General features: G+C 33.0%; 3 protein-coding genes across 3 annotated transcripts in view; 2 read left to right on the top strand and 1 right to left on the bottom strand.

The window, feature by feature from the left end:
- LOTGIDRAFT_115178 (hypothetical protein) overlaps positions 1 to 4,770 on the top strand; it is a gene marked incomplete at both ends in the record, with an annotated part of 55,842 nt that extends 51,072 nt beyond the window's left edge. Inside the window, 5 exons of the mRNA XM_009053779.1 lie at positions 208 to 435; positions 713 to 892; positions 3,151 to 3,276; positions 3,713 to 3,948; positions 4,570 to 4,770. Of these exons, the coding sequence (XP_009052027.1) occupies positions 208 to 435; positions 713 to 892; positions 3,151 to 3,276; positions 3,713 to 3,948; positions 4,570 to 4,770 (971 nt within the window). The remainder of the gene's footprint in view (positions 1 to 207; positions 436 to 712; positions 893 to 3,150; positions 3,277 to 3,712; positions 3,949 to 4,569) is intronic.
- A 4,466-nt stretch (positions 4,771 to 9,236) lies between these two features.
- On the top strand, positions 9,237 to 18,350 carry LOTGIDRAFT_187793 (hypothetical protein). Its single transcript, XM_009053778.1, has 11 exons — positions 9,237 to 9,715; positions 14,097 to 14,171; positions 14,396 to 14,518; positions 14,691 to 14,775; positions 15,098 to 15,140; positions 15,371 to 15,494; positions 15,715 to 15,841; positions 16,039 to 16,272; positions 16,622 to 16,816; positions 17,102 to 17,236; positions 17,731 to 18,350. Exons 1-11 carry the CDS (start codon positions 9,556 to 9,558, stop codon positions 17,927 to 17,929), a joined length of 1,500 nt encoding a protein of 499 aa, XP_009052026.1. The 5' UTR covers positions 9,237 to 9,555; the 3' UTR covers positions 17,930 to 18,350.
- Positions 18,351 to 21,020: 2,670 nt separating this feature from the next.
- Positions 21,021 to 22,201, bottom strand: LOTGIDRAFT_96004 (hypothetical protein; the record flags this gene model as incomplete). The annotated part of the gene is made up of 3 exons (XM_009053597.1): positions 21,021 to 21,092; positions 21,341 to 21,514; positions 21,983 to 22,201. Coding segments are annotated over 3 exons (465 nt in total), but the record flags the coding sequence as incomplete, so codon positions are not given.
- Positions 22,202 to 25,473: the final 3,272 nt, after the last annotated feature.

The following is a 25,473-nucleotide window of genomic DNA, read 5'->3' as shown; positions in this document are numbered from 1 at the left end:
TTGAACTAAATAAGAGGATTGAATGACTGATACACGATTTGCCAATCTTTTTCAGTCATTTTATTTCTCAATTTTTTCTTGTTTTTCTTCTAATTTCAACATTTTCCTATTACATTCTTTGAACTTTTACCATTGGGTCTTTTTTCTTCTTTGTCATGCAAGTGGTGAGACAGTCATTTTTAAAGATCATTTCTCGATTTCTCATAGGTCCATTTATGCCATGTGATGACCTGTTTGGATGGTGGTCACTGAGATGTGGAGTATGGTTTGTGTTTCTGTTAGCTATGCTGGGAAATGGTGTGGTTTTATTTGTGTCTATTACCAGTCGAAGTAAAATGGATGTCCCAAGATTTCTGATTTGTAATTTAGCTTGTGCTGATTTCTTTATGGGAATATATCTTGGTTTTCTGGCCGTTGTAGATGCTTCAACATTGGGTAAGAATTATGCGGTGTATCATACCTTCGTCATTGTTTTATATAGTACCTTCATTTCAATCGCCAAGAGAACATTTGTATCTCTTATGAACGATTATCAGCGTTAGCAATTTCGTTGTTTGCTTGTTTCGTCTTTTTGTCAAGGTCTAAGGTTGCTTCACCTGATTTCCTCTGGTAGACAAAAATGGTTTGCTATCAGACAAAGATATTATGGCAATATTGTGTGGCATTATTGCGCTATGTGATGTTGAAAAATATACCTTTCTTCTACTTTTAGGTGAATTTAGGAAGCATGCAATTTGGTGGCAGTTGAGTCCAGGCTGTCTTATAGCGGGCTTTGTTGGGGTTTTCTCCAGTGAACTTAGTGTGTTCACATTAACAGTTATCACCATAGAAAGGTTCTATGCTATCACCCATGCTATGCAGTTAAATAAAAGACTCTCGTTGAGACACGCTGGTAAGCTTACTGATTCTGATTGTTTACAACTTTTTTTTAGTTCTGTTTAAATCAGAATGTACCATACCCAAACTCTCTTATCTGTTTAATTGAGATCTGCTTCGATAGCATGAGTAGCGTTTTTTCAAGTGAGTTATTTCCCTATAAAAACAAATATCAAAGAGATCGGTGTGTTGAAATATTTCTTGTAATAGATTATCTCATAAAAATAAAAGAGACCACAGATAATGGCACAATTGAAGAATATAACAGTTGAACAAGTCCCTTGAATTCACACCAATGACATGTCATTTTTGAAGTGTTACAGATTTCATGTAGTTTGAAAGCCTACACGTTTGTAATTAATATGGATATCTTCAGAACGTACAATAATACATTGTAAAGATCATGACCATGTCATAAATATTTATTTGGATTCTCATATTGTTACCATTTATAGAATATTACCATAGTAAAGTAAAAAGTCAGAGTGCCCTTTAGATTTTATGTTGATTATGATATGCACTGCAAATGAAGTATTTATTACTAGGAAATGCATTTAATCTTAATGAAAACGTCAAAAAGAGTATATGATTAAATCATCGTAGATTTAAATGTAATGTTATTTTTATATTTAAGGCTATGTAATGTTATTTAATATTTCAGGCTATGTAATGTTATTTAATATTTCAGGCTATGTAATGTTATTGAATATTTCAGGCTATGTAATGTTATATAATATTTCAGGCTTTGTAATGCTATTAAATATTCAGGCTATGCATATGTAATGTTATTTAATATTTCAGGCTATGTAATGTTATTTAATATTCCAGTCTATGTAATGTTATTTACTATTTCAGGCTATGTAATGTTATTTAATATTTCAGGCTATGTCATGTTATTGAATATTTCAGGCTATGTAATGCTATTTAATATTTCAGGCTATGTAATGTTATTTAATATTTCAGGCTATGTAATGTTTTTTAATATTTCAGGCTATGTAATGTTATTTAATATATCAGGCTATGTAATGTTATTTAATATTTCAGGCTATGTAATGTTATTTAATATTTCAGGCTTTGTAATGCTATTTAATATTTCAGGCTATGTAATGTTATTTAATATTTCAGGCTATGTAATGTTATTTAATATTTCAGGCTATGTAATGTTATTTAATATTTCAGGCTATGTAATGCTATTTAATATTTCAGGCTATGTAATATATTTTAATTTTTCGGGCTATACATATGTAATATTTTTTAATATTTCAGGCTATGTAATGTTATTTAATATTTCAGACTATGTAATATATTTTAATATTTCAGGCTATGTAATGTTATTTAATATTTCAGGCTATGTAATGCTATTTAATATTTCAGGCTATGTAATATATTTTAATTTTTCAGGCTATACATATCTAATATTTTTTAATATTTCAGGCTATGTAATGCTATTTAATATTTCAGGCTATTTAATATATTTCAATATTTCAGGCTATGTAATGTTAATTAATATTTCAGGCTTTGTAATGCTATTTTATATTTCAGGCGATGTAATGTTATTTAATATTTCAGGCTATGTAATGTTATTTAATATTTCAGGCTATGTAATGTTATTTAATATTTCAGGCTATGTAATATATTTTAATTTTTCAGGCTATATATATGTAATATTTTTTAATATTTCAGGCTATGTAATGTTATTTAATATTTCAGGCTATGTAATATATTTTAATATTTCAGGCTATGTAATGTTATTTAATATTTCAGGCTATGTAATGCTATTTAATATTTCAGGCTATGTAATATATTTTAATTTTTCAGGCTATACATATGTAATATTTTTTAATATTTCAGGCTATGTAATGTTATTTAATATTTCAGGCTATGTAATGTTATTTAATATTTCAGGCTATGTAATATATTTTAATTTTTCAGGCTATACATATCTAATATTTTTTAATATTTCAGGCTATGTAAGGTTATTTAATATTTCAGGCTATTTAATATATTTCAATATTTCAGGCTTTGTAATGCTATTTAATATTTCAGGCGATGTAATGTTAGTTAATATTTCAGGCTATGTAATGTTATTTAATATTTCAGGCTATGTAATGTTATTTAATATTTCAGGCTATGTAATATTTTTTAATATTTCAGGCTATGTAATGTTATTGAATATTTCAGGCTATGTAATGTTATTGAATATTTCAGGCTATACGTAGGTAATGTTTTTTTAATATTCAGGCTATACAAATGTGATGTTATGTAATATTTCAGGCTATGTGATGTTATTAGGGTGGTTATATTCTATAATACTGGCTAGTTTACCATTATTTGGTATCTCAGATTACAGAAAATTTGCAGTGTGTCTTCCTTTTGAAATCACTGACGTATTCTCTAAAGGTAAACATTCTATCATTATAATGTTCATAAAGAGTATCAGACGGTTTTAACGAGATTCAAATTTATATATTCCACGCTCTTCAAATTATATAATGCTAACGTGAAGAAACAACTAGTCCATTCAAGCATTACTTTGTTCGAATCATATCGTGAAGCTGTGGTTACAAGACTTATATGCACGTTATGTATTGACTAACAGAAACTATACTCTGTAAAATGTAACGGTTAAAGAGGGAACTATGCCTCTGTTTTTAAAACCAAATCTATCTGCCAATATAGGGAGTAATAATTGTATTATGAAATTCATAAACTTTATAACTTATAGTCTTATTTTCAGTGTCAATAAACATAGAAATTTCAAAATATACCAAATGAAAATACCTTAAAAAAGGGTATTGGATATGTATATTAATCTTCCTTATTCTGTGTATTTCAGCTTATGTGTGTTATATAATGATTTTCAATGGTCTGTGTTTCTTCACCATATTGTCCTGTTACCTTATCATGTATCTCTCCATACGACAATCACAGGCGTGGAATTCAGGGGATACCAGAGTAGCTAAACGAATGGCTTTATTAGTGTTCACGGATTTCATATGCTGGGCACCTATAGCTTTGCTGTCACTGGCCAGTGCTTTTGGTAAAAATTTGATTCATCTCAATGAAGCTAAAGTAAGTAGGATTCATCAAATGGTTAGATTGTCTAGTTAAATACATCAAAGTAGAATGTCACTTGAAACAAAAAAAAAATAAAATCAGACAACAAGTTAATACATGTGGATTAAAATACACTTCAATTGTGGCTTGTTCCTGCAGGAAATAAGATCAATGTAAAAAGAAATTCCAATTTCTTAGTTGTTCGATTTCTAACTAGCTTCAGGATATTTAATTCATACCGAGTCTCAGTAAATTTACGTTTATATTTCATGTCATCTTCATGTCCAGCTATTACGAAATTTGCCTGCAATAGTCACATTTCTTGTATCATGGAAGTACATGCATATAAATGAAGCGATTTAATCGGATTGTACGTTGGCAAATACAGCCAATCAGAGGCCTCGACAGATAGCCATATTATTTACATCCGATCTGTCTAGAGCTCTGATTGACTGTATTCGCTGGCATACAATCCAATCAAATCGCTCCATTCCCTGATACAAGAATGGTGACTATTGCAGTCAAGGTATAAGTACGAAGTTAGTAATGGCTTGACATTGTGAAGATGCTTTCATGTATGATCTCGTGGAATGAAAGGGGACGCTCTTCTTTTGAAACAAATTTCTTTTCTTTCAGGTTTTGACTATATTTGTCCTACCATTAAACAGTTGTGCTAACCCATTTCTATATGCTATATTTACCAAACAATTCAAAAAGGATTGCGTTTCATTGTGCCGAAGACTTGAAGATTCCTCCATCGGTCGGCATTTTTCACGAGCCAGTCAACGACATGTATCATTTACGTGGGGTTCGTCAAGGAGGCCTTCTGGACTGAACAGTCTGGTACCATGTGAGAAACCTGGAAGCTGTAATTCTGCCAGCAGTAATGGTGGAAATTATAATTATAACGGAGACTTTAGACAATCATGGAATCGCCAGAATGACCAGAGCGATTGTGAAGATCGTGATAAAGATGGATGTTATTCCAGTCTGCTCCCGATTGACACCACGGGCAAAACATGCCATTCTAAATACGCCTGTAAAGACCCGAAGTGCCGTGCTGTTGATTCTTATATTATCATTCACAAAGAGTTCTCTTCCCCTAAAAAGAAGAAAGTAGTGGAAGAGGTCTATTCCACCTCCGATACGTATGTTAAAACAGACAGTGGCTTTGAGGAAGTCAAAAGAACCAAGGTCAAAACAAAACAAACGCGAGGCGACCGGAAACGAAAGTCAAACGATCATAAGCGTAAACACGAAATGGTACTTCCGGTTGTGTCTTTTCATGGGAATAAAGAAAAGATAAACATGCAGTCTGAGAATTCGAAAAAAAATAAATGTGTGATTCCATGTTGCAGTGCCCACTCGAGTCCCACTGACTCGCATAAATGTTGTGACTACCAGATTGTTAGTGCGTATGTCGGCAAAAATGGCGTCATTATACCGAAAGATATCAAATGCCTTATACATGGGGATACCATTAGTAGCATGCCTAGCACTAAAATACCGAACGATGTAGACTATTCCAAACCAGTAGCTCAGAGTGAGATAGAGCAGCTCCCAAAGGCTCTGGAACCCAATGAAAAGGGTCTATTAAATGAAAATGAAGCAGCAAAGGAACAAGATGAAGTCGCCCAGAAACGTATGTCCACTAACACCGTACCAATATGCATGAGAGAATTTCTGCCCGGTGAACCACCGACTATTGATAAATTAGGAAGAGAAAAGATCGATAAAAAAGCACAAATGAACTTTTTTACACAATCGTTAGCAGAACATGAATTTGTCCAAAATGCCGTTTGTCGTTCAAATAGTTTGGTTGAACTCGCCCAACACCAGCTTGCAGATCTGTATAATAATCCTAACAAGCGCTTCAGTCTGACACCACGTCAGGAAGGTTACATTCTCCTGAATGATGGTAGTAGTGATTCAGCTTATATTGACGATGATCGACGTGACCCAGACGAGGATAACTTGTCCAACATATCAGACCTTCATAGCTCAGATACTTGTAAATCAGATGGAATTGAGGTCGTGTTCGAACCAGCTGCAAGGGACAAATCAAAGGACAAATTGTGTTTTACTTCTTCACGACGTCAAACCAAACACGACAGTGTGTCCATTGAAGAGAATTGTAAGTTGTTACTTAATGACAACCAAGATAAACACTACATCAAAACTTCGCCTGATCATATTGCAAAATTAGGAAGCATGAAAATGGCTTCATCCGACCTTGAAAGTGTTACACTACCATCGAATCCTAGTTGTGATAAAGAGAGTGGGTTCATTTCAGAAACCTAGTGATTTTTTATTGAAAATGCATTTATGACAACATAACTAAATAAAAAATGAGCAAAGACAATAGACCTGTGAAATTTGCAAGGCTTTAAAAATTCAGTTCAAAAATCATATCTTGGTTTAGTAAAAGGGCTGATATCCGGTTAACGGTTATGTTGGGGTTTGATAGCTGGTTAAAGTAGCCATGAGATATTTGCTTTAGTTTGGAGGCGGATATCCGGTTTATATTTTGAGCTGATGTGTGGTCTGGTAAGATATGGAGCATGATATCCGATTAAAATAGAGGTTTGGTGCCAACGTACCTATACGTTAGGAAATATAGCAAACTCACCAACGGTTGGTATTAGTGTGTTGCTCGAAGTGACCCGAAAGCTGTAATGTGAGAAAGTGTAAATTTGTTAGATTTTATATATGTCTTTTTAAATTTTACATTTTTATTGTATATTTTTAATTGGTCAGAACTGTACATGTATATAATTTTCTTACTTCGTTTGGTCAACATCTGTCATAGTCAATATTTGAAATCGGGTTCCGACAAGACAATTTGAACCTCTTATGTCAGCTTGCTATATAAATCTGTCCTATTCCTAGAATTCTAGGATATATTGATCTATGGTTAAATGAATTATGGTTATGTGAATAAAATTAATTTGTCAGACGCCTATTACTGTTTATTGAATCATAATTATTGCTTGTTAATTTTCAGACGTCGTCTGAATCCATGACAGTTAGTCACTGCAGGAAGCCTATAATCCAATTAAAATTAAATTACAATTTCGTTTCGTTACTATTTTTTGACGGTCTACATTATACGAGTCCTTGGAATTAATCATTTTAGATTACAATGGAGATCTACAAAAAATAATGACGAAACGAAATTGTTTTATCTTATTTTAATTAGATTGATTGGCCTACGACAATTTTTCAAAACATTAGCAGCAGCTTAGCAGATGGCATTTCAGAAAATTGCTCCCAGAGCAGACTTAAGCGTATTGATTACTGATCTAATTAAATTATCGTTTTGATTTATAAATATCTATTTAAAACTGCTGTTTAATTGGCCTTGATGATGTTACGATGTATAATGTGATAATCATTGTTTTGTATATGATAATTTTTTACTTCACATAGTGATAATTTATGATATTTATAAATGTACTGAATGAATTCGTATAAGTATAATGAAGTATAGATATTAATTCACAAGAGCATTCTACTATGTTTATGAATGGTAATTAGCCCTATATAAACCAGACTTGCATTGTATTTTTTACTATTAATTTGATGCATTGAAAAAAAGAAGTGTTGAGTGAGAAAAGTAGATACCACATATTTGTTAAGGGAGCTCAATTCAATTCTCTCAGTATATGATAAGAATTTTGTGATTGATGGCTATTGGGATGTCAAGCCGATGATATCATAATAGCTTGATATTCTGCATCCACGAGTTAAAGTGTGGACATTTTGCATGTTTTGACAAGTTGGTCTTCCATTATGTGTGATCTTGATGTATTTAAATGTTTTTCTTACCTTGAATTTATATATATATATATTGAGGATTGTGGATTATTGAATCTACGGGGTCCCTTGGAAAAGTATTGGTTGGACACGAGAAATTTTTATTTGGAAAAAACGACCTCTATGTACCTCTGTAAATTTTGTTAAAATATTGTATTTTGATTACTGTGCGCATAACATGTTAAAAAATAAAGAGTTTAAAACCGTTATTACACTTTCTGTATTGAATCGCTTGACCAACTGAGTTGTTTCATTCGCTACTGAATTTGTTACAGCAGAGGTATTGATCCCATTTTAATTGTGTAATTGACAGAGGTGTCATAAAGGTGTACAGTCTGAAGCAAATGGGAACTATATTTATAACAGTGGCGTTTACATTTTTGCCATGCACACCCCCCCCCCCCCCCAACCCCCCCATTCATAGTGCCATAAAATATAATGACCCCTCCTCCCCACCACGTCAATGAAATCCTCGCTATGCTGCTAGTTCACAGTTCCTACTGAACCACTACATCATTTTGTTCATGTCAACCCCTCCCACATACATCATTGTCGACAGGATGAAGCCAGGTTTTGATCATTCCCATGTTGACCTCTGCCTATATAATAAAAAAAAGTCCACGGCAACTAACCTTAAAACTCGCAGTTGTAATAGAACCTGCCAACCGGTCATTGTCAGGAATTTACAGCTGAATCGGCTGAAAAATGACTTCATGGAAATGTAATAGAAGGGGCATAACTCAAAATTGTATACAGACCACAGTTATCGTAAGGTACTAGGAAAAGGTTAATTATTCAAGAACTAAATGTAGTGAAAGTTAGCGAGGCAACAGTGATACTTTTTTTCGGAAACAAGGTAGGCCTACTGATAACGAATGTGGACAATAGTGGAGATGATTTAACTCGTGTCCAGTTCGTTCTGAGAAAAGAAACCACAATCATAATTTCTCACAGCTAAGATACTATTCTCAGTTTTCCAAAGAACAATATAGGAAAGGAAACCGAAACCGAACTAAGCTTAACCCCGACCAGCGTATATTCAAGCGATTGAAGGAATTAGGAATTCCAGAGGAGAAATTCAAAAATCAACCCTCTGTTCAATTTGTAGCCTAAATAATGCATGCATTGTCCATATTTAAAACTGGAGCTTAAAACCACAGCGATTACCAGTTGCGTATGGTTGTGAATAATGAAAGTGACCATGAGTTACTCTCAGTTGCATAAGAGTTGTGTTCGAAACTTATTCGCAACCATACGCAACAATAGTGATCGCTTTTGTGAGAGCCACTTTAGTCCTATTATCACCATGACTGCTAAAATCCTTTTGAACGGGATTTGTTCACTTCTTAATCCAATCAAACAAACTTTTAGTACCATACGTTAGAAAAAAATCAAGCTAGCGCGGCTGATGACATAAATTAGCGTAAAGTTGAATAACACCAGAAACATAACGTATCATTTACACAATACAGTTTACTAGGTCACGTGATAACATGAACACCATGTGTTAAAACCGTCAGTGTGTTTACAATTCGGTCTTCATTTTCTGTTAGACGTTGGAACGGTTAACACTGTGACTTTAAGCACCGTTTTATTATCAAGTGGTGTCACACAATTTTAAGGAATAGGAAAAATTTAAGTGCAATCCATCTTTAAAACTCTGAGCAAGAATTGTACATGAAACAATTTTATGACTTTAACGGAGCATTGAAATCAGAGCGTGAACGTGAAAATTGAGAACAAGGAAAACAGGAATGGACCTAAATAGTTGACCTAGTTCGGGATAAAGTTTGAGTTGGAATAAAAATGGCTAGAGGAAAAGATATATGTAATAAATCTTGGTGGTTGACAGTATTAAAAACAAATTTATTGGTATTATTAACGTTAACTGGCGCTATCATTGGGTTTGCATTAGGAATTGGATTACGATCTCACGATTTATCACAAGATGCCGTTATTTGGATAGGTAAGATTACAATTTCAGTTTCAACGACCGAGGTTCGGGTAAGACAGTGACTGGCAAGGTCTGCGATCGAGCATGTACAATGGTGACTATGCCTATGCTCAAAATTGGCATGTGGCAGTAAAGAATGCTTTTGTAAATAACTCCATGGTTCATGTCGATTTAGGGCTTCTTTTCTGCACAATGGCAGAGCAGCAAGCATTACAAGGCGCAATGAAACTCAATAACCCCCTCCCCCAAGACATTTCTATCATATGTTGGTATAGTGTAAAATATAAACTAAGGTCTGCGATCGAGCATGTACAATGGTGACTATGCCTATGCTCAAAATTGGCATGTGGCAGTAAAGAATGCTTTTGTAAATAACTCCATGGTTCATGTCGATTTAGGGCTTCTTTTCTGCACAATGGCATAGCAGCAAGCATTACAAGGCGCAATGAAACTCAATAACCCCCTCCCCCAAGACATTTCTATCATATGTTGGTATAGTGTAAAATATAAACTAAGTCAATGAAATACACGAAAAGAATTTGTAGTACATTTCAACATTGTAACATTGCAAATATAGGGAACCACCTAGAATAGAGGTGGAAACCACTAGGATTAAAAATAGGTGGAAACCACTTGGGGAAACCACTAGGGAGGAACTTCTAAAGGGAGGAAACCAATATGGGAGGAACTTGTAAAGTGGGAAAACCACTACATGCCGAAATATATTTATGTAGTTTGATATATTGAAATTGATAATTAGAATCATATGTTAATCAGTCATGTTCTAATATAATAAAACTGTAACCGTATTTATTATCTAGAAAGTAATTATGTTCTGAATGTTATCGTGATAAACTTTCTGGAATTAACAGTTCTTTTAAATTGAATAAATTAACCTACTAGACCAATTTAAGATTGTTTTTATCATCATGTTTTTTTTTTGCAACAAATCATTTGTCTGCATGGATAATGTTTGTAGCATGGCACCTCAGTAACCTGACCCAATTTTCTGACGTCAAAAGTTCTTTTCGTACCATACTATAACAGTGTAAAGACAGCAGCACTTTCAAATTTCCCTGAACAAATTCGGGCGTCTGAAACCCAAAATAGTGCAACACGACGGCTTCTTCACTGTGTAAGCAAGAAAGAAGTCCTACATGACACGCTTTGGTTGGTTGAAATAGCATCATAAGAAAGGAACTATGATGGTATAAAACTTGTTAGATTGCAATGGAGAAGAAACTACCAGATACAACAGAAACCAGTGGAGTCCAACAGTCTTAATGATCTATAGCACTTTAATCGTGATAAGTTCAATGATAAAACAAATATCTAGAGGACTGTGCCCCTTTAAGTGGTGTTATTTTGTGTAATTCAGGCCAAGGTACAATTTTAGAAATTTCTATAAACGTTCAACTTTGGTTACCCCCAAAAGAACGGTAGCCTGTATTGACTTTATGGGCATGGTGTATAAGGGGGTCATGAAGATAGGTTAAGTGACCTTAAATCGTGATTTTCTACTTCAAGAGTATCTTTATTGAAAGGATTTGAGTTAGGATAATATCCGAAATTTCTCATTAGAATTACCTCGAAGGCACTGGCCATGACATAAAATAGTTACATGCAAAATATTCAATTCGATTCGACAGTGAGTAAACCCATCATGGCATTTATGCACAGATTACAGTAAATCGAATAAATACCTATTTGTTTTTATGGTTAAGTTGAATTTATGGTTTTGTTTTTAAAGACCACAAGTATTTATTTAATATGGGATAAATAAATATCAGATTTAGTTCAAAATAACACATGGTAAGGACACGATGTCAACAATATTCTATGAAATATACTTCTGAAATGATGCCATTGCTGACCTTGACCGAATACTCTAGTTCTCTTAAATGAAATTCAAGTAGCGCTAGAATACAGTTGTTATTGTTGAGATATATAAGATTGATTTAGGTCACAAGTGGCAAAAACAAAAACTATAGATCCAGTATATATCATGAACTTTTAACTATTTGAAGATTTCAAAATTTAATTTCAGCTATGACCTTCGAAATGTGGCTTCCTCGTGTATATTCAACTCCGATCCGATTTGCATTATGTGTAAAGATAAATAGTATTATGCCACTGAAACTTGAACATCTGAAACGGATAATAATAGTCATCTAAACACTTACTTTCTCGGCTGAGTGTGGGTGTTTTAGTTCCGATAGTAAATTTCTGCTATTCGTAGTACTTTTCAGAACGGAATAGTCGGTCTGTAAAGTGTATGTGATCTCCCCCTGTAAATATCATATATATATTATTTCAATACCTACACGTAAAAATATTAAAAACTGTCAGGTTAAAATTTAAGTAGCGTTGACAGTCTTTAATATTTTTACGTGTAGGTCACTGATATCGGATTATCATTCTGAAAAATGATACAAAAAATAGCCTTTTCGAAATAGCTGGATATCTTGAAGGTGTGATGACGTACAGTTCTTTCTGTGATATCCTTACGACAAATTCTACATATATTATAATATAAACAATATTTCTGTTCAATTGTTGATATAACAGTTCAATCAATATTAGTTGCCAACACCTGGTCAAATGTCACAGGAAAATACAAGATGTTTGACTATTTATTATCATATTAAAGTAACACAAACTTACTCAGATGTTACCAATATTAATATAACAATAGTGACCCTGTCTTAATCTTGACTTGAATTGATACAAGATGTTTACAATCGATACCTCATCTGTGTTTCATCAGATGATATTTTTGCAGACGAGAATAGGAACACAGGGACTTGTGTTTCAGGGTTATGAGCACAGAAAACTGCCACAGGGACAAGCAGATTTATCTGTATTTATCTTTTACGACAAGCTTATAACATAACTAGTCATGCATTCAATGAAACAATTCGCATTTGTCAGCCATTATAATAGTAAGATATATATTTACCACCAAACTGATGTTATAAATATGTATATGGTCTAATTATCACCTCATTTCAATTATGTTGTCGAGTACCTATTCCCAATATGTTATAGGAGAACGTGAATTTAACGTGTTTAATATACTAGTTTAATCAAAAAGTCGTGGAAAATTGCTCATTGCACTGTGCACACTACCAATCTCAAACTTTTTCCATGGATCGAAATTCTAATATATTATGTGATTTGTTATGCTATTATTTATGACAGAGATAAAACTATTATTATGCTGTTAAACACTACACAGACCCTACATTAACTCTACTCTGATGTCAATAGTTTAAATTTACTTAGTTTATGGCACATGCAATGTGACCTCATTCTATAAAAGATATGAAACTATGTATCATTGGTTACACGTGTAGATAATGATGATGACAACTCAAGTTGCACTCGTACCGGCATCTTCAGAATACCAACTTATTAAGAACTGCAATAGCTTAACATTGAGAGATGCCGTACCACAAGCATCCGATTGTCATTTAAAACATGATACTACATCATATAAGAAAATTGACCAACGAGGGTAAGCCTTTGGTCACAATGTCACAATGGTCTAATTATCAGATGCCTTTCAAACGGCCAAACCGCGAACTTTAAAACGTCCATAGCAGAATGTTCAAAATATGTAATAGTCAAAATTTTAACATTTTATAACTGCATATTTGAACGTTTTTAAGTTTGTTTTTTCGTTCGTTCTTTTGTGAACTGTGTTCTGTGTACCAAAATTGTTAAAAGTATTCACAGAAAGATTCATATTCTACGTGAATTAGTAATGACTTGTTGTACTTCAAGAAGTAGAATGGGGGAAAAGTACCGTGTATAAGCTGATATCGACTAAATGAAGGTCGACAGTATGATAATATAACATACTTAAACTAATAGCTTTTCCACTGTTAACTTTTACATAATAATGGCCAATCAACCTTGGTTCGATGACCTCATATTTATGTTCTTAGGTAATTATGTTCCTTTTGAGTATTTTATTTGAATATAACCACCCAAACCGCAAATGACAAAATTAACGGTACAAAAAGATAACATTATCTGGAATTACAAAGTCGATCTTGTTGTGGCGCGAAAATAAATTCAAAATTTGATGTATAGGCTATGATTGGCTGAAACGGGTCGTTAGATGCTCACAATATTTGTATTAAAGGAAAAAACAGTTTTTTCGCATCGATAGTAAGGTGTAGAATTCGGGAAAGAGATTAAACTCGGGATCGTTGAGTGATGAAACATTATATCTCAAAATCATACCAATAACATGTTTTACTTGGACCTTCTTGTAACATCTAGAATAACTCTCTGATTTTTTGAAGATATTGAACTAATTTGAGCTTTCTGACAAGTAGTTGTGAACTAAGTCTTTTTATCTATTATCATGTATTGTCTGTTATAGGAATACCGGGTGAAATGTACATGAGAAGCTTAAAGATGATGATATTACCGTTGATTATTTGTAGTGTTATAGCAGGTATGATCATATAAGTGAAGTCTTTCCCATGCCTCTATTGATCTAAATCTAGTTCAAAGCCTAGTTCCAAGCCTATGAAACAGACCCGCAAGCTTCAGAACCAGGGATCTAGATGCATTGCATCATATTTGACAAATTCCTGAGAAACGAAGTATGCCTTCTACACGTATTGTTAAACATCATTTTTCAATTACATGATACCTTTAATGTCTCCCTCATTTCAGGTACAGCGTCGTTAGATCCCAAGTCCAACGGCAAAATCAGTATAGTTGCATTAGTATATATATTAGCAACTAATTGTTTACCATGTCTGGTTGGCATGGCAATGGCATTGATTATTAGACCAGGTACTTATTTTTGATTAATATGCATAAAAAAAAAGTTGGCACATGATCCCAAAACAACCCAAACGAAAGCTCTCGAACAAAGATATTTATCGCAGGGAATGTTACTAACATTTTCTAACCACGAAAATTGGTTTTAATATTATTTACTTAAAAAATATTTATGTCCTTCTAGGTGAAGGTGTTGATGTTTCAAATGGACAGAGAGTGGTTGACCAGCCAGTTATGGAAACGTCTGATATATTTGCTGACCTTTTTCGGTAATAACATTTTATATTTGATTATAAATTTGTATAGTCGTAGATGGTAATTGTTGTAATTTCGTCCAGTTTCAATTCTTTGGTTCACATTTGATTATTCACATAAATTCACCTATAACTTAAATAATATGCACATTTCGTTTTTTATGTATATTTTGACCATTACGATTCTTAAGTTCGATGAAAAAGGACTATTTTTTTCTTGGTGATTTATATCAAAATATCATGTTTTTGTTTATATATATATGCATAAATTAGCATAATTATGTTTAGTGTATTAGTTAATGTTATGTTGTTTTGTAATATGATATATCTTCCACAGGAATGTTTTCCCAGACAATATTGTCGCTGCTAGTTTTCAGCAGGTAATACTATTAGGGTAAATGTACACAAGAACATTGAAAAAGACCCAATTTTTAATTACTATTATTTTTCAACATTATGGTATCTTTTTGTCTTCATATCTAAAATTTGCTTTTAAGATTTTGGTGATAAAACAGGAATTTGAAAACGGGAAATTTAACTTGACCTATTTAAAATGCACGCGCATCTCACGCGTTTCATGACCTACATAATGAAATTTTCTATTTTTTAGTCACAAACAAAATATGAAATTCAAGAAGAATTTATCCGATTGAACGTTAGTGGTAATGTTGTCAATAATACAGTCATAGAGAAACTCAAGAAAATAGGCGTGGCTTATTCGACCAACGTGCTAGGTAAATAATAGATAAGAGAGTCTTTTCGGAAAAAAGCATGAATTTATGGAGAGACTCAATACCATGATCAATTACCTCGACTAAATTAACTACGTTATAGAGATGGAGTATGAAGCAAACCCATGTCAGTAACATCTATATATAACACATATAAGCTTGCTGCTAACGTGTATTTCATACAATATTATCCATTATTTCTTCTGTTTTCTGTTTTCAACAGGTATTGTCGTATGCTGCCTTCTGTTCGGAATTGCCACTACATCAGTTGGTGAACTTGGCAGGCCGTTCTTCCTCTTTTTCCACTCAGCTAGTGAAATAATTCTAAAGATTCTACGATGGATGGTGTGGTACGTATTGCGCTCTTAATGCATGCAGCAGATTTTTAAGCAATAATTTTTGTTTAGCAATAAAAGAAAACTCATCTTGTGCTTGTATCTTTAATACCATTGATTTGTTCCTGTAAGCTTAAATGCTTTTGATGATCTATATATCTAAATTAGGGCTTTAAAGAAGTCTTAATGTATAGTATGATTGTCTTTTTCAGGGCAACACCAGTTGGTGTGGCAAGTCTGATAGCAGTGGCTTTAATAAAATCCGGTGGTTTAGTGGATACCTTTAAATCTATGGGAATGTTTACACTTACTATAGCATCTGCTATAGCTGTGTACCAGTTGTTAATTGTACCGCTCTATTATTTTATCATCATGAGAACTAATCCATACAAATTCCTTATCAGCATGTCCAGGCCATGGATGGTTTCCTTTGCAACAGCTAGTTCGTAAGTATACGATTGAGGCGTTTCAGTTCATCATGAAATGGATCTGGTAAGCTGAGACATATTGAAAGGTTTTTACTAGTGCATCAGGGTATATGAAATATTTTCTTGAATCAAAATTATAATGAAATAGTTACTGTATGCTATTTATATAATTAAAATTAATAAAATTATCCAATTTAGAATAGAACAATTGCAATTGCTATTTGATGTGACTATTTAATACAGAGCCTCAGTGGCCATAGAGGCTAGAATCTCAAGAACAGCAGGGTTTGTTTCGGAACACCTGTCCTTTAACTTTGATTCTCTTTGAGAATACAAATATCTAATGATCTTTATATAATTATTTCAGTGCAGTTGCTATACCAGAAACATTGAATTGTCTAGAACAAGATAATCATGTAGATAAAAGAATATCCAGGTTTGTTGTTCCATTAGCCTCCACTATCAACAGAGATGGTAGTGCCCTCTATATTACCGCAGCGTGTATATTTGTAGCACAACTGACTGGAGTCGACTTGGATGGTGGTAAAATTGTTCTTATTTGGTAAGTGTTGTTTTTTGTCATTGTCATTCCAGATGGATTATAACGGATTAGACGGGCACCCAATGTATTATACAATTATAGTTGCAATAATGGGAAATGAGGAAATGAGATTACAAAGAAAACTGAGTGGCAAGTGTATATCTACACCTTACAGACGTAAAGTCGAAATACCAACAAAAAATATAAGAACAGTGCTGGTGAAATTAGTCTCCTTGAAATTGAAGCAAAATATCATTTGTGAAAGCTTATTAGTTTGATAAATGCAATCCTGTTTTATGATTCCAGGGTGCTAACAACAGTAATATCACTGGCGGTCCCATCTGTCCCCAGTGCGGGCGTCATGGCAGTATTAATCAATCTTACAGCTCTAGGAATACCAGGAGACAATATAGGATTGTTGTTTGCCATGGAATGGCTTTTGTAAGTATAATATTTAGCTTTCTTCCCTGAAACAATGTAGGCTATATCTGTCAAAGCTGAAACCTAACGACCATGATTTTAGATTTTTATGTGGGTGAGGAATTTTTTCGGTTAAATCGTGCAAAACGAAAGCTAGTCCCTTTCTGAGTTTCTTGATAAATAGAAAATGACAATAACCGAACAAAAAAGTGTAGCCTATCACGCTTACAGGTTGGTGATGTATGACTTTTTCTTTGACAGAATTACGAGTCCATTTCCTGTTCCGATTGTGTTTATCACAGAAACAAATGATACTTTCAGATTTTATATCGATTTTTAATCCCGTTTGAATATCGTTGTAATCTGTGTACAGAGTTTTGGATAGAACCTAAGTGAAGCCAGACATGCAGATTTGAGGGATTTTTTTTTATCACAGTTGGACATAACGTCTGCGTTTTGGCAAACAAGAAAATTACTTTGTATTTCTTAAAATATTTTGCTTTCTTCTATTTCAGAGACAGAATAAGAACAGGGAGTAATATGTTAAGTCATGCTTGTTGTGCCATGGTTGTATTCAAATTATGTAAATCATCTTTACCCCCATTGGATGAAGAAATGGAAATTATGATAAGACCAGACAACGTGGAGAAACCAGAGTTATGTCACTTGAATAATCTTGAAGTCAATGAAAATTCAGAGAAAACCGTGCTGTAATGCAGAGAAATTGCTTCAGACCAAACAATCCTATACTTTTAGCCTCAAACCCAAAGATTCATCAAACTGTGAAATTGTAATATCAGTGATTTGTCAGAAGCCATATTCCACTTTGAAGAAGCTTAATAATTGGAAATCAAGAAAACTGCCTGGAATTGAGGAATTACGCCTGTGCTAAACATTTACTAACACTTTACCCGAAGTGATGTATAACGTGAAATCATTTGAAATTATATTTTGAGATGTTTTCTTATTTCTATTAAAAACTTTGTACAAATGATCATCTAAAATGTTCCATACTGAAACACAGGCCCTATTTCTAAGCACTGTCAGTCAGTGGATTAGAATTGTATTACCTGTAGGCTACATCTCTTATTATGTACATGCAAATGATCCAAGTAATATATTATATATTTCAGCAGTTGTTGGCAAATAATTATGTTATTTGGATTCATTTAAAGGTATAGGCCAACTACCATTTAGGATGACCATAGGTTTACCTAGTGTAGAAGCTTAGAAGTGTGTTTCTATAATTATTAGTTTAATAGATATCATCTATACAGATTTTATTCATAAGTTTTGACACTTGGTATGAATATATACAGAGATTTTAAATTTTATGTCCATACTAAGAGGTAGTTACCTTTAAAACTCCTTGTATGCCTACATGTGGAAAGAGGTGCACAAGTCAAGCCAAGACCAGTAGTTTGCTTTGAGTGACAACCACATCAAATATCGACCTACAAAAGTGCAAAATGCTATTAAGCAAACAATAAATCCAGTTAGGCAAAGGAAAATAAATTACCAAATAAAACATCAGTTTAATCAAATAATAAAATAACATTTAATTCAAAGGAATACCTTATAATTTACAAATAAAGTACATAAAAAAAGTTCAGAGTAAAAGCACTTGACTAAAATTTAACATTAAAAAAAATTTGAAATACGCTTTAAGATACACTAGTGTCTATAATTGAATGCCATTAAAATATTAGGTGGATTTGAATACTATCATAACATTTAAAGCAAAACCTATGATCAAAACATTTTTGGACAGTAAGATATGTAAGAGAAAGAGATTTGTTCTATGTTCTAATACTAGGCAGTCAGATTCACAATTTCGTGAATTGCTAATATGAACAACCATTTGGTGTTATTTAGACTAAAATCTTCTAAGTAATGTGAAAGTAGTAACTATTTATTAGGCTCAATTTCCAGACATAAAGGCAGGGCATAAAAAAAGCCTCTGTCAGACATTAGGTATAGGTTTAAACAATTTAGGACAACAGATTCTGTCCATAACTATATGTATGTATTATAACAACACTTTATGAATAACAATTACAATACTTTTTATAAATAGATGTGATAGTTGTTATCCATTGTTCTTGTTATTCACTATTCATATTATTTTCTATTCCTGCCAATTATCACTGAAAGAGTCAGTAACTTAAAAATAAAAACAATTTCTTCCAAAACAAAACTAAATAATCTGAGCACACAAAATCTCAGTTTTTTAAAATGATGCATCAATTTCAGCAGATAATCAAATTTATTACATTAATAAATGAACATTGATGAATGATTACAAAATGATTATTTAGCACTATAACAATGATGATGATGAATGATGGCAGTAAAATACATTAAGTAGATCAAACCGAATATCATAATTTCAAATATTCAATAAATCTAATTGCAAGAGATTCTAATAAAACAAATTTACAAATACATGTATGATATGAAGCTATGAAGATGGGTAGATGACTTATATCAATAACAAAAACAGCGAAGCACAGCTGCTTAATGAAATAGTCTGATCAACTAGAAAGCAAGCCAGCACAATCAAAAATTTTTTCTAAAAGGACATTTTAAGCAGATTTTTGAACCTTCTGTAATAAGAAATAAAGTATTTTTTAATAACTAACCAAAATCATTTCAACAGCCTTATTTTAAACATACATACATAAAACCAGTTCATAAACTTAAAGCATTAAACTGATACAAAATGACAATTTAAGCACAACAAGGCATTTCTACTTTAACAAAACAACCAAAATATACAATAATAAACAACATAATATCAAGATAATAAAAATACACAAAAAATGCTGTAAACAACGACTAGTAAACAAATTGAAATATATCTATATTTCATGGATTTCAATCAAATAGAGAGATGAAACTTTTAAGTCCATAACAAATACAATTTATAAGTTATAATCTTTGTGAGATTATTTTCCTTTACAAACATTGGAACAAGATTTCCTGGTATGTAAACAGGAAGCTTGTTCAACTTCTATTTTCAGTACACAAAGCAACAAGCCTTTTCTAGAATTAAAGATTTCTTATAATGAGAATGATAAGAAAGCCTCAATAACAAATTTAATTTGTGTATGTCTTCTACGTTGCACAATAATCTTCATCATTTGGACAGAAACAAGCTACCATCAGCCAGCACTAATCTCAAAGTAACTGCCATTCGTCATCACTAAGCAGCTACTAGTCAGTACTTTGGCCAGCAAAAAGCAAACCATAGCTTGCAATAAGAGCCAAGTCTATAAAAGCACCATCCACAAATCTTTAATGTACAAGGTTCTGAAAAAAACTCAGAGCTGATCTCTAAAATGCACTAACAATGATAAAAAATAACAATAAAATAAATAAACACAAAAAAATGTTAAGTGACCATTGATTGGTCAGGTATATGTGTTGCCATGGTAATAGATGTCAGATCTAATGATGATTGGTTGAATTGTTCAGCAGATGAGTTTGGAGTATCGTCTGGTTCTAGTTTGGGAACAAATGGAGAAACACCACAATTTCCATTAAAACTAACAGGAGAATACCTCTCATTATCAAAGTTATATGGATCATTTGATGGACTCAATGGTTCCTGGAATTAAATTTCAAACAATTTCATAAATTGTTAAGATTGAAGTTATATTACATATCAAATATATCTGGTAATATAGCTCAAGTAAGCAGGATTAAGATTTATGGTAGCACTAAAGAGCACAAAACTGAGAATGATCTTCTTGAAATGTAAATTACAAAGGTCTACCTCTTTAATATCATCTTCCTTTTTAATTGAGAAAAATCTTCCTCCATTTCCTCTTATTCGTTTTAAAGCATGTTTATGACGAGATTCGTGTAGATATTTCTGAAAAAAAATGACAAAGGGGAGGTAAGCCAATTGGTTCAAAGAAAAACTGCTGTAAAAACAAACTTTTTAACATGTGAATTCACAATTCAAGCATTGGTGGAGATATACAAGATACATAATTTGGTTTAAATTATTCTTTAACTGATCCTCAAGGACAATTTGTAACTTCAATCAAACGGCAAATGGAGAGAACTTAATATCCCTGAACAACATGCAGACCTATCATACAATAAGATGATTCTTACCTTCCTACATCTTGAGATTTTACCCTCTGCCTCTAGTTTAGCACGAGCTATTCTACGCTTTAATATTCTATGGTATTGCTTAGCATTCACATAAAGTGGTTCATCTATAATATCATCACAGTTTGGTATAGCAATACGGTTTACAGTGGTTGTATTGGTTGAACCAGGCACCATCTGAAAAAAATTCCATTGTTAACATTGATAAAAGTCATGTGCGTTTCAGTAATCATAGATATAAAGTAAATTATTACATAAACAATAACACTACCAAGAAACAAAGATGACTAAGAGTACTCAACAAAAATTTACAGCTATTCAGAGGTGACATTTTATATCAGAACAGTAATAAACATAATATAGGTTCAATTAACATTTAATTTTAATTGCTGTAACTAATTAGTCTAATCGGATTTGCAATGTAACTTTGCCGTTCAACTTAATCAAAATTAAAATTTACCCTTAAATCTTCCAAACAAATTGTATATTTTGTCGGGGTTTAGGGGAGAGTGATAGGAAAAGCTGGGCCAGTTCTCATAAAAGCGCCACTAGCTTGTTTAGAAAGTCCAAAATGTGAAAGGAAACTAAGAATTGAAAAATATCTTATATACATTTTCTGGAAGCAATTGTTTCAACAACACTGACCAGAACAACGTTATTTTCATCTGTAGTAATGGTCTGTGATGTAGGACTAGAGACAACTTCACTACCGACAGATGTATTCAATGCCTCCTCTGTAGTGGATGCTGCTTGGACGAGCTGGCCATTCTGCTGGAAATAGGTTCCTGGAGAGGTTGGAATAGGTTGACCAACTTGTAAAAACTGACCATTGATCAATTGACCACCTGCTGTCTGCACAAACTGATTCATATTTGATGGATATTGCACTTGAAACATGTCTAAAAAAATAAGACAGAAAGAGTAAATTAAATGGATACAGACCACAAATAATTCAAATTATCTCCCTTTGGCATAAGTTAGTAGCTGAGATTTTTTGTGTATCGCAATATAGTTTTTAATCACGATATGTTAAAATAATGTGATATAGAAAATTTCCAGAAATAAACTCTTTGTAATGTTATAAAGTATCTCGTTTATTGTTTCTGCTCAAAAAGTATTTGAAAACTGGCGCATGAGACCCAATATCTAAGACACAATGTCAAATTGAGATGGCACATTAACCCAAACAATTTGGCCATGAGCATGGGTTATTCTCAAGCAGACACAGTTATACATTAGTCAAACCAAAGGGTATCAAGAGCTGCATTCCTGTTGTAATGCATCATATAATGAACATTTCAATATCATTCCCTTACCAAACTCTAGCATTTACCAAAATGGGTGTGAATATAGGTTCTGTAACACGAAAGTACACAACATGCACAGCTCTTGAAAAACCAATACATTGCAGGAAGGGGATTCATGATCTGGATTTCTGAATTCTCACCAACCTTCACGAAATGCCACAAAAGTGAGGTTTAGCAAATGGATATTATTTGTGATTCAAATGTAATTAGATAGCCCAGGATCAGAGACAGTAATTATCTTCTGGCAAGCTATAAGGAGCTGTGTAACGTGGTTTCTTAATGGTTATTTGAGATGAAAATAATCTCATGATGTCATCTATTTTATGTTTGATATCACGAAATATCATCATGATAACATCACAAGATATACCGACATAGCAAAAATGCCATACCGTATCATCCGTATTTTTCTCAAACCAGTTTTTTCGATAATATCGTACTATCGCTCAACTCTATGCTGAGATATCATGCACTTGCTTGTCTTCTGCGAGTGTATTTCTGTATTACACTTTTAAAATAATTAAATCCCATATTATGAGAAAACATGCAGTAGCCTAAATTAAGCCAAATTTTGTGGTTCTAGTGGAGGCAGGAAAACTTTCATTTTTATTTATGACACAGTAGAATGATGCAACCTGCAATGTATTGTGTTAACTTTAATAAGTATCGCTGCTTACTTTGTCCTTGAACTTGCTGAGTCCCATCAGGGTTAAGTGGTTGTTGCCAGATTATTTGACCACTAGGTGTTTGAATAAAGGAATTCATTATCTGATTTTGGCCGTTTGGTTGTGGAAAAATGATCTAAAAATAAAAATTAAGTTTAAATTTGATTTAAGTAAGCTTCCACATGTTTCCATTGAAACGGTTTGGAAACTGTGTGAGTATAAGCCTAAGCATCATATAGGCCTACCCAGAACTCTTAGTGTATGACACTTAAGTAAAAACAATATAATCACGAGGTTAGAAGTTTAAAAGTTTAAACCAAACCACTTGGCAGTACTAAATGTAATCATAGGAAGCCAATGATGAAGAGAAGTTTCTTACATGTTGTGGAATGGCTTGACCTTGAAAACCCTGATTAGCTAATACAGGAATCTAAAAATAATCAAAGATATAAATTAACAGGACCTTTTTCCTTTTCATTAATTCCTCATTCCTCAAAAAACTATTGATTTAATCTCGATAAAGATTCCTGTATGCTGTATGTGAATTGAAACATTGGAAAAATTAAAGATGGGGGTAGCATATCCATAATAGCGTTCTCATTTATTTAAAACTTTGATTGGTTATTATCATCAATGTATTAAAAGGGATTAACCAATCAAAGTCCAAATAACCGATCATGATCATAAGTTATGAAGTGGACAGAATATTGATTTACAATATTGTTTTTTTAAATCTTAATAATAATATATGCACATTATCAACAGATGTTCACGAAGAATAGGTATGTCTTGCTGTTCGTGCTAACTTAAAGAAACTTACATTTTGTCCATGGATTAGCTGTTGTCCATTTTGTCCTTGAATTAGCTGTTGTCCATTTTGTCCTTGGATTAGCTGTTGTCCATTTTGACCTTGGATAATCTGTTGTCCATTTTGTCCTTGGATTAGCTGTTGTCCATTTTGTCCTTGTAGCACTTGTCCATTTGCACTTTGAAGCATCTGCTGCCCATTGGGACCTTGAATGATATGTTGTCCATTAGCACTTTGTAAAATTTGTTGGCCATTTAATTGAATTTGCTGTCCATTTTGTCCTTGTAGCTGAATAATTTGTCCATTTGGTCCCTGTAACTGAATAGTTTGTCCATGATGTCCTTGAAGTTGAATAGTCTGTCCATTTTGAAGTTGTAATGCTTGACCATTTTGACCCTGTATTTGAATAGGCTGTCCATTTGGTCCTTGCAGCTGAATAGTCTGTCCATTCTGACTTTGTAACTGAATTGGCTGTCCATTCTGTCCCTGGATTTGAATTTGTTGTCCATTTTGACTTTGAACAGGAATGGGTTGGTTTTGAAGCTGCATTATCTGTTGGCCTGATAATACTTGGTTTTGTCCAATCTGAAAAACCTAAAAAAATAAAACATTGGTCTAGAATCAATATGTAACAAAATGTAGGTATTTGACAAGTATAACATCTTAATTCATCCAATATGAAATCTTTGAGAGTGTCAATACCAATGCCCAGTACCTCTTACGTTGGGTTGAAACACCCTTTTTGTGTCAGGGGAAAAAAGCTTCAGAAAGATGGGAGATGAAAAACTGTTGTATCAAATGTGATAGAATTTCTGCTTGATAATTGGAAATGTTGGACAAAAACGGTTAATTGTTACCTGTTGATTTCCAGGCTGCATTGGAACCTGTACATGTTGTAACTGAGACTGTAAAATATTTAAATAACTCTGAGGATCAAATATTTGTTGATTTTGAAGATTTTGTAATTCAACTCCAGATAAACTAGCTAAATCAACTGGTGTCAGAGTTTGTGAGGATTGTAAATTTTGTAATGTTTGTAAATCAACTGTTGGTATATTTTGTACTTGTACTTCCACATTTTGAGAGCCATTTTGTTGTTCCTGCCCTTCCATACTAATCCTTAACTCTTTATCATTTTACCTCACAGGGTGGCATTTTGGAAATTCATTTGAACTCAGGAATTTTACTGCTTCTTTTCTGAAATGAAAATTAAGTTTGAAATTAAACTGAAAGCTGTCTATAACATGCAAATAAAATGAATGAAGTTTTATGTCCTAATATTCTGCACCCGGTTCGGCTTAGATTAAGGAGAAAGCAGCCATCAAGAAACTCTTCAAGCTAAAAAGTTTTGGTTTA

Source organism: Lottia gigantea (assembly GCF_000327385.1).
Source record: "Lottia gigantea unplaced genomic scaffold LOTGIsca_20, whole genome shotgun sequence".
Taxonomy (NCBI): Eukaryota; Metazoa; Mollusca; class Gastropoda; family Lottiidae; genus Lottia; species Lottia gigantea.
The sequence above is the reverse complement of the archived record's forward strand: the minus strand, read 5'-3'. Positions and strand labels throughout refer to the sequence as shown.

Excerpts from the sequence above, each read along its gene's own strand:
- LOTGIDRAFT_187793 (XM_009053778.1), top strand. The coding sequence starts at position 9,556 with ATGGCTAGAGGAAAAGATATATGTAATAAATCTTGGTGGTTGACAGTA. Across the intron at positions 15,141-15,370 it reads TCGCTGCTAGTTTTCAGCAG|TCACAAACAAAATATGAAAT; the intron begins GTAATACTATTA and ends TCTATTTTTTAG. Across the intron at positions 16,273-16,621 it reads TCCTTTGCAACAGCTAGTTC|TGCAGTTGCTATACCAGAAA; the intron begins GTAAGTATACGA and ends TAATTATTTCAG.